The following is a 10,467-nucleotide window of genomic DNA, read 5'->3' as shown; positions in this document are numbered from 1 at the left end:
CGTTTGACCCCAGTACTTTTTCCTGCCATGGCAGGGGGTCAGACTTGATGATCTGCTCAGGTCCCTTCTGACCCTACAAACTATGAAACTATGATTTCCACCATGATAAGTATATTTGGCAACTGAGATACCGTATTTAGAGCAAATGCTTATGGGTAAGAACTTTAAAAGAAAAAAACCCAAACCCAAACTTTGAAAAACTATTCATAAAGGGTCCAAATCTTACCCCAAGTGTTTTCATGTACTGCATCACTGAAATAACTTGTCAGGGCAGAGTTTGGTTTTGCAAGGCAAAACCTTCTATTCATATGACCACTTGCAGAGTGCTGTTCTTTTCAGTCTGAGTGAGGATGGCTCATGCAAAGCATATGGGTCTTGCTGTCCTTCAAGGGAAGTCTTGCTTGAGTATTGAACAAATGAGACCAGCCTGAATTGGTTCTAAACTATGAAACACGAAGTTCAGTGAGTCCTTGAGTTGTTGAGTTTAGACAAAAATCCAGGTGGGAGATTGGTGCTTTTGCATAAGATAAATGGGGAAAGCTGTTTTTGACTCTCCTGTCTATAAGAAAGATTTGCTGTCACTGGGTGAATCTACATGTGAAATTAATGTGAAGGGATAAACTCCAGACCAGTTCTCGTCAGAGTTAACTGATCCTGGGTGCAGCATCTACATGTGTGCCTGGAAAAGCAGCACTTTGAGCCAAGGTGGAGCATCTCTGGGCTGGCAGCAGACTCAGGGGGTCAGCCACAGGCTCTGGGTGATGGTGTTCGGTGGCGGAGGGGCTGGCTTGGGCATGAGAATGCTGCAGGTGCAGAGATGTGTGGCCAGGTGGCAAGCAGGAGTCTAGCCCCCTGTTGCCTGGGCTGACAGGGTGCAGTTTATGCCTGGGTTAGCTTTTATACGTGCATTTCACTGCCATTAATAACTCTGCTGTAAGATAGTACAGTCTCTAACAGTACTATTTTAAGGCAGAGTTAATTAATGTACTGTGCCCTAATACTGGAACATGTGTAGACAGTAACTCTTTACTGTGGAGCTAATTAGTCAACTCTGCAGTAGAGCGCACATGTAGATGCATCCACCAAGCAGTGCTTAAAGCCACTAGTAGCCCAACTGGTTTCTATGGCACATAGCATTAGGTGCTATTCAGTGGGAGTAGAGGTGTTATAATCTCTCTCTAAATCTTTTCAGATTCAGTCAGATTTATAGTGTTTATGTTCCTTTTTAATGCTAAAATCTTTACTAATATGGATTTCCCAACTTATGTCTTTTTATTATTGCATTGGTATACAAAAGACAAACTTGTAGCAGTACACTGCCGAACTGATAAGTATGGCAGTCACATATGTGGACTTCAATTAAAATTCTAACTCTGTCAGTCTGTTTTTTTAAAGAGATGAACACCAAATGTAAAAGATTAGACTTACTGCAAAGCCAAAAAAAAAGAGTGGACAGAGGCAATTTAAACTAATGCCATGAACAATCTTCCTCTGAATCCAAAATTGATTTCAAGGCAACAGCATTATAAGCATCCATAACTAAACTAGCATGAAGATGCCAGAATTGTATATCCTAAAATACACTGGAAATCCTAAGACATTTATATCAAAATGAATTGCTGGGTAGTTGCCTAGTGAAATGTGCGTATATATATGTCATGTGGAAGTAATACTATTAAAATAAAAGATGACACCAACATTTTTCTTCTTTTGTAGACCAAGTGGTATTTTCTTCCACTGGCTTCCAGAATCAAAATAAATTAATGCAGGAACCAAAGCTGGGCTGTAGATTGATTTGCCCATTTTAAAGCCAAAATCTCACAAAAGAAAGTGAAGGAACAGGACTAAAGGGTATGGTGTGGTTTAAAAACAACAATGCAAAGTAATTTAGTCAGCTGGGCTTGATCCTGCTGGGACCTGTGTACTTGGGGCTAGATACCGAACAAAACATAAGCAGATGCTTATCTTTTGGCATGTGAATAGTCCCTCTGAACTCAGTAGGACTATTCAGATACATAAAGTGAAACAAGGTTAAATACTTAGCCAGGTCAGGACCAGTGCTTGGTAACTTTAGGCACTTACCGCCATATCCTTGCTTCCACCCTGCCTACTCGTTTTTTGCCCAGTAATGGTGTCATAGTATTATAGGAAAGTAGGGCTTGAAGATAACTTACAAGATCATCAAGTCGTGCCCCTACTCAAGGCAAGATCATCCCTGACTAAACCATCCCAGTCTGTCTAATTTGTTCTTGAAAATTTCTAGGGATGGAAATTCTGCAGCTTCTCTAGCTAGCCTGTTCCACTGCTTGACCAGCATCATAATCCAAAGGTTCTTCTAGTCTCCAACCTGAATTTCTCTGCTGCACTTTGAGGACATTGTTCCTAGTCCTGTCCCCTACAGGCACAGAGAAAAGGCTATCTCCATCTCTTTATAATTGCTCTTCAGGTGTTTGAAGATGGTTAAAAGATTCCCTCCTCAGTCTTTGGGGGCTCCATCAGCTGGTAGCATTAATTACGGAATAACGCACTCTCCAGTACAAGAATGGCATGTTTCAAGTAAACAATAAACGGTAGGGGATGATTTCATTGGGGCCAGGATTTCTTCCTAGATGATGCACTTAACTTATTAAGCTGTGCTGGGGGATAGGGGATCTCCAGCAGGATGTTCTCTAGGCATAGCTTCTTGGTTTAAGTGACTGGGGAAGGAGGTAGGGTGTTGTCTTTGTGTAAGGACCTGAGCTGAGGTACCAGGGGAGATAAACTGTGGCGTTTCAAAGATTGCAATTACTATTTTCCTTCTTTGCAGCAAAAGGAGTATCAAGCAGACACTATCATGCAAAAGAGTATGTCTGAAGCACAGCGCCTCCTGGGGCTGGTTTTGGAGCTGTTTATTTTATGTACAACTCCTTGCTCAAGGCAGAGGCAGAAGAGTGAGGCTCAAGGCAGTGGCTATGGAACTAATGGCCAGCTGGGAGAACTCAACTGCCATGTCATACAGCTCCCAGCAAAGGTGTACATCAGGGCTGCTGTCTCTGTGGTTTAAAATGAGAACTGGAGTGCACTGAAACCATAAGGTTGTTGGCCAGATTCTTTTCTTCAGTTGTATTCATTTAAATCCAGAGTCATTCCAGAGGACTGGCAAGAAGCAGTGAGAGCCGGGAGCAGTAGCTAGCCCATGGGAGCTAGATTTCTTTATTATGAATGGCATAGTTTCAAGTAATAGGTGTGGGAGCTTTCCTGAGTAGGAACTGCCCTATGCATTAGCTAATTAAATAGATTGTGTTATCTTTCAATGTTATATTCATTTAATAATAAAATACAGTTACAAAAATCAGTAGCAAGGGAGGGATAGGCCTTAGGCTTGGTTTTGAGATATTGTGCATTAAAACATTCATGGGGCTGATTGGTAGCACAGCCATCAAATGAGATCAAGTAATGCACTTGTTCAGTGTTCTATTTTGGGCCAACTCTTGTGCCACTATGATGTTATGCAATTGTGTACTGTCTACCTGTTATGTCTGCACATACCTGTAGCAGTTGCAGGGCACATCTGTGCATGCACTAATGTGCCATGGTTACGTCACATTAAGTTTAGCACCTGTAATGACAAGTACTAACTAAATGCACAGTAACTGGCACTACTGTGCAGTACCACCAATGCATGCCTTTTAAGTGATGCCAGTGCACAGTAGACTAATTCTCTTGCATATTAGCTCAGTAGCATGGCTTTCGCCGTGATGTGTTAATGTGCAGTAGAATTGGTCTATTGCACATTTAGCGTCTTGTGTAGACGCGCCCAAAGTGGAGCAAAACTGTTGCAACTTTAACTCTATACATCAGAGGTTCCCAAACTTTTTCTTATTGTGTATCCCCTTCCAGATTTACCTGCTGCCCATTTACCCCTGCCAGAATATGGTTTATCTTTTAACCCTTTAAATGCCAATTATTATTATTATTATTATTATCATGATTCACAAGGTGCTGGCTAGGTTTGGTTGTTCACTGAAGTTCATCAGTATCCTTAGGCTACTCCATGATGGGATGACCGTCACACTCCTTTGCAATGGATTAGAGACAGACCTATTTGCCATCCATACTGGTGTCTAGCAGGGCTGTGTCATCACCCCAACCCTTTTTTCCATCTGTCTTGCTGTTATTTTGATTCTCAGCTGTGACCACCTTCCTCCCAGAACTGGGGTTGAGTGTTAAATTGGATGGTCAGCTTTTCAACTTGTGGCGTCTTCACAGTAAAACAAAAGTTACCAAGACTGGCATCGCCGACCTTCAGTATGCTGACGACTCTGTTATCCTTGCACACACTGAGACCGATCTGTAGTCCACCCTTGACCTTTTTTCAGGTGCCTATCACAGCCTGGGACTCTCCCTTAACATTGGGAAGACCAAGGTGCTTCATCAACCTGTCTCAGCCTAAGCTCTGTTCCCCCCAGAAATCACCATTGGTGGAGAACCCCTGGAAAACATGGAGTATTTCCCATACCTTGGTAGTCACCTCTCTGAGTCAGTCTTGATGTAGAAATTGAAAATAGGATTTGCTGTGCCAGTGTATCCTTCGGAAAGCTGCTTTGCCACGTCTTTGCTGACCAGGATCTGCAGATGGAAACTAAGATCCTGGTCTACAATGCAGTGGTTATCCCCATGGGTGTGAGATGTGGATGACATATTGAAGCACTCTTAAGCACCTGGAATGGTTCCATCAATATTGCCTCAGGAAGATTCTTTGCATTAGATGGGAAGACCACTGCATGAATACCAGCATCTTCTTTGCAGCTAATGTAATCAGCATTGCGGCAAAGATCATGAAGCACCAACTCCACTGTGCTAGACACTGTGTGCAGATGGCTGACACTTGTTTCCCAAAGCAAGTCCTCTTCTCTCAACTTAGACACACTAAGAGGGCCCTCAGAGGTCAGAGGAAGCACTACAAGGGCACCCTGAAAGCATACCTTAAGAAGGGGGGATCAACCCTACAAATTGGAAGTTCTGGTTGGTAACAGATCTTAGTGACGCTGCACCACATCAAGCTACAGCTAACTTCAAAGAGAGCCGTCTTGCTCAGGGATCTAAGAAACAGCAGAGGAGGAAGGAAAGCACACAACATGCTGCCAACAGTTGGGCCTCCCCCTTTTCTCCCCTCCTCCCCCCCCCGCACCACTTGTCAAGAAAAACTTTCAGAGCATGGAATGGACTCCTCAGCCACCTTAAAACTCACCAGTAATCCTCACTCTGGCATACATTATCCTCATATTGAGGAATAGCCAGTTTTTATTATAATGAAAATTAAATCCGCCATTATGCACTTTCTTTCGCATACCCCCATAGATGTCTTGCGTACCCCCAGGGGGTACGTGCACCATGGTTTGGGAAACTGCTGTACATAGGTCACAGCATAACAGTTGAAGCTTGCTCCCAAACCAAAATTCCCACTCTGTCCGTAGCCAGAGGCTGCATTTTAAAGTACTTTGTGAACATAAAGGAATTTAGGAAGGTAAGTTTTAAAGCTCTCATAAATTGTAAGAGATCTCTTGATTAAAAAAGGAGCCAAGAACCTTTGTGGAACTTTGAGAATGTCAGAAACTGCAGTGTAGGATCCATGGCAGGCAATGTGCAATAGAGTGGGCATATGGTTGTTTTGTGTTGTACTGCATTTGGTTTTGGTAACCACCATTCAGATACTAAGGTCATACGTTAGAAGTCTAAAAATAAACTAGTTAGTAATTGCATTGTACTGTAAAGATGCAAACTGTTATATACAGGTCCTGCCTCTCTTCAACCAAGTTTTACTTCTGAAATCACTGGGCCAGTTAATGTGCCTTATTCACTGATTCTCAAATGTCTTCCTCGCTAAAGCTTTCTTTTCCACACTTTGCTTTAGGAATGGGAGGAGGCCAGGCTTGTCACATGTCACCAGTTAAGACCTCCTGCTATGTTGCTAAATTTTAGAACTGATTGAGAACTTTATCATCAAAATGCTTTTGTTGGAAAATGCTGGCTTGTCATAACTGAAATGTTTTGCAGGCATATGCTTGGTTCAATGAAACTTCCAGTGACAAGACTTTCTAAGACCTGAAATGGAAGTTGTGTGGGGAAGAGAGTGTGAGGGGAAAAAAAAGAATAACCAACTCCAAAATAACCAAAAGCTTGGTGGTCATGGCAGAGTTTGATATCCCAGGCAGGCACACATTTATGGGGTGTTCTGAGGTTTGGGTCTCTTTCTTTTTTTGTCAACACTTTCAAAGGTCTCATCCCACTGTGTGTGAGGAAATAAATTCAGAAATCTCAACAATCTTTTCAAGATGGGAAATATTTTTTTTACCCAGCTCTACTAAATGCTTAAACCTTTTACTTTAAACACCTGTTTTCTCTCCCTGCTGTAGGTTGCACCTGTAATTAAAGAGAGAATGATGAAGAAGGGCAGCATGATGCTGGGGTACCAGCCGCACCTTGGCAAAGTCAACTTCTTTCGCCAGGTAGTGATCAGTCCCCAGGTGAGACGTGAGGACATGGATTTCCTGCTAGATGAGATTGATTTGCTTGGCAGAGACTTGTAGCTGTAATTCAACAGCACTAGGCACAGCATACATGCATGATGTTTACAGCAGTGAAATGTTTGTATGTACTGATACTATCTTGCAACGGGTTCAATAATATAGCTTATAACTTAAATTTTAATAGTGATGTTAAGGATTTTTGCAGGTAGAGATTGTATTTGCTGACCTGGGCTCTGTGGTAGTCATAGCTGTACATAGCTGCTTACAGCATTTGCAACAATGACACCATTGCTGCTGTTCTGAGAACTGGCACTTTCAAGAAGTGACATTTCTGAGAATGACATCAGAAGTCCTAATGGAGCAGGTATTGGGAAGATACCCAGAGATATACCAGTAGCCAATTTGGCCCACGCTAAATGGACATGACTACATTGAAGTTAATGCTGGAGGGTGAATTTAGCTCAGTGAGTATTAATGTAAAAGTATATTTCTAGTATCTTACTATTTTAGCATTATGTCATACTTTTAAGGATAGAGAGGGGGAGTTTCTTTAGGAGATTCTCAAGATCCCTAAGCAGAAGAACTGCTGGGCACAGAATGCATTTGCCAACTTTGCCCACCCATAAACCCATCACAATTGTAGCTGAGCTGAGAATCTTGGAATGGATATGTTATCACTGCTTAATTTGTCAAAAGGAAATACCTCTAGCTTCTGAATGACTGTTTGTATTTCCTTTACATGTAAGATTTTCTTTAGCAACTTTAGATGCACTTTAAAATTACATAAAAAGAAATTATATGATATATTTATCTTAAAGGGTGTGTTTTTAATGCAGGGTGGCTATTTATTAAGAACTGTTGTAAGAAAGCAACAGATTTGTCATAGTCCATTCTGATTTTCCTAAATATTCAAAAAATTGGTATATCTCAAATGATCAGAGTAGAATTCTCTTCTGGCAATAAGCTTATATTGCTCAAGTGAAAATTTGTCCATAATGTTAAAACATGAACATTGTGAGTGGTTTGGGTCAACCTGAAATATCAAGCTGATGTCCAACCTGTTTATTTATTGCTAATAATTGCAATGTATTTTGACAAATGATTTTGTGAGTAAGCTAGTTTGATTTTTTTTTCAGTCTATAAATGATTCTTTTTATAAAAATCATACAAAAAGATAGAAAACGTAAATGTATTTCTGTGTGGGACGTCTAGCAGTAAACTTAAGGAACTAGCCACATTTTTCTCCTAGCTAGAGCATTTGATCTTTTTTTTGTTTGTTTGTACTATAATCTGTCTTTGGGGTAGTACAGACCAATGTGATCTTTTCTATTATAACGTATCTGTTTTTGCTAAACATTGTCTTTAAGTGCAGTGCTTTCATGTTTTCATTTCATATGCCATGGTAGCATTCAGCTTTGCACAACATTCCCACTTCTAGTCTCCAAAAATTCCAATATGGAGAGGTTAGATGAGTGATGCATCACACTGTCAGAACAGTAGAGGGGAACAAGGGCCACTTTGTGAAGCTTGATAGAGTTCTGTAGAGCATACCATGAAGGGATACTTTTTAGTCATCCTATCCTGCCATGGGGTTATAAGCAGACCTTACAATGGATATTAATAGGGACTTGTGTATAAAAATTACTGGCACAACTTGACCCCTTAATTTGGCCCTGTAATTCTTAAAGGATCATTTAATCTGCTATTACCTATGACTTCTGGATGTACCATCCATCATGAAAACATAATTTAAAGCCCAGATCCAGCAAGGCACTTGTGGTTCAGGACCCTAATGTGTATACAGATGGGTAACCTTTGTTGGTTGGAGTGCAGACTCTAAAAGGCACTGAGCTACTAGAATTTGCATTGCTTTCACTTCTTAAGACGGATAAATACAGAGTTAACCGTTCTCTGTTTAATTTTTGGCTTTGAAAGGAAAGAAAAAAAAAACAGCATAAGGATTTTCTGATTTGGGTCCAGGTCCTTAATTGGTATAAACCAGAATATCTTTATTTATTAGAATAAAACTATGCCATCCCAGACCAGCTGAGAATGTGGTTGTCTGTATTTAGTATCCCTAAAATTGGTGAAAAATGTCATCCTCTTGTTATGTTTAGTTTAACACACAATTGCTTTCCTGTTTCCAGATATTGTGCCAGACATGGTACATTTATGGTTGCCTGTCTGAAATACTATACTTTTAATTCTGTAGTAGCAGCTGTATTTTTTTAATGAAAGCCAAATTGAAGTTTTTTGAATGTTTGTTGAAAATATTTCTTAGATTTACAGTTGCACTGTGTTTGCTTTCTTAAAAGGTGGAGGTTAACTTTACAGTATGATGTGACTAACTTATTTGATCTCTGTACTTTCTCTTACTAAAAGCTCCTTGTAACATCTAAGGTGCATAATGGGATTGCTCTGCTTCATGATTGTAATGACATTTTCTTATAGTAGTTTATTTAGATCTAGTAAATGCAAAATGCCTATTTTGTAGCTGATGATTTTAATAAAAAGTGAAGTAAGTGATACTCTTATAAATACAGGCTGTGTTTTGTCATTTGTAAATATTAATGTATATATGTTGTCTTTAAGGAAGAGTAAGCACAAATGGTCTAGATATAGAGAAAAAAGCAAACTGGTTGTACTGAATTAAGAATGACATGTACTCTCTCCCAGTTTCCAAATAGAGGTTATTTGAAGGCTGCAGCATCATACCCCATCCTACCCACATATTTTCTGATAAACATCTTGGAAGAGATACGAGTTTCACTCCCAATATCATTTAACTTATAGAACATGGTGGTTTTATATTTTGAATATCCCAGTAAAAGTGACTGGATCACTCCGTGTCTCCTTTTCCAGCCATACCACCTCTCAGAGCATTGAGTCTAATTCTCCTGGCAGCGATGCACAGATAGAGCTTGAGGCACAACGTGGCCCACTGTGTCTATATTCCCTTTTAGATTCATTCATGTATATGGATTTTGTAAATTGGAGTTCTTTGGAATAAGGTAAGTACTCAGACCAGCAGTTCCCAAATGGGGTCACAATGTTAGTGGACAGGGCCACAGCATGGTACTTTCTGGGCTGCAGAGGCCTGGGGGAAGGGCAGCAGGATGGGGAGCCCCAAGCCTGCAGTGGGCAGCCTGCATCCTCCATGATGCCCATGGGGGAGGGGACAGGGGCAGGGAGCCAGGCTCTGCGCTCTGGCCTCAACAGCTGCTTCCTGTGAGCGGCAGCCGGGACCCAGGCACTGCTGGGGAGGGGAGGCATGGGGCTGCAGGTCCCAGCCTGGGTGCACCTGGGGAGCGTAGGGGGCTGTGGAGTAAGGGGCACCACCAGGGCCAGGGGGATGTGGATCAGGAGTAAGGGGCACCGGGGGGGGGAGCTGTGATTTGGGAGGGAGAGGCCATGCTGAGGAAATGGGGTCATGCTGAAGAAACGTTTGGGAAGCACTGTTTTAGATCAAGAATGTGACTGTGTATTGCAATAACTTAAATGAAAATAGCCCAGATTCTCTATATGCACTTGTGGTTTTGCACACTGATCAATTACAGTTCATGTGGGACAAACAATGGTGTTATACCACCAGCCCCCACTCCCCCTGCTGCTTACTTAGGCTCCAGGTTCAGTCTCAACCTGACTGGGTCTGGAGCTGCCACCTCTTCTCCCTAGAGCTGGAGCCAGAACCACTGTAAAGGTAAGTGGTGGGAGGGAAAGAGGAGAAGACAGATGGCAGGAGGCAGGCATAGGGGGTGAGAGGGCATGTGGTGGGGGGCAGGGGACAAGTGGCAGGGGGCAGGCATAGGAGGGCAAGGGCCAGGCAGGAGGGTCCTACAGAGGACTTTTTTCAGCATGAGAGCGGGAGCTCCAGAGGTGCCATTTTAGCAAGACACCGGTATTGCGGGGGAGCCATTTCAGCACGAATCCGAGACTTGCGGGACACGAGTTGAACGCG

At 41.9% G+C, this 10,467-nt stretch overlaps 1 protein-coding gene across 2 annotated transcripts in view; it reads left to right on the top strand.

The window, feature by feature from the left end:
• Positions 1–9,049, top strand: part of GADL1 (glutamate decarboxylase like 1) — a 193,213-nt gene extending 184,164 nt beyond the window's left edge. For both annotated transcript variants that reach the window (XM_019508790.1, XM_019508789.1), the window contains one exon: positions 6,396–9,049. In XM_019508790.1, the coding sequence (XP_019364335.1) occupies positions 6,396–6,569 (174 nt within the window). In that variant the 3' untranslated portion in view covers positions 6,570–9,049. The remainder of the gene's footprint in view (positions 1–6,395) is intronic.
• The last annotated feature ends 1,418 nt before the right edge of the window (positions 9,050–10,467 follow it).

Source organism: Gavialis gangeticus, unplaced genomic scaffold (genome assembly GCF_001723915.1).
Source record: "Gavialis gangeticus isolate Ggan-Ray unplaced genomic scaffold, GavGan_comp1, whole genome shotgun sequence".
NCBI classification, from domain to species: Eukaryota; Metazoa; Chordata; order Crocodylia; family Gavialidae; genus Gavialis; species Gavialis gangeticus.
The sequence above is the reverse complement of the archived record's forward strand: the minus strand, read 5'-3'. Positions and strand labels throughout refer to the sequence as shown.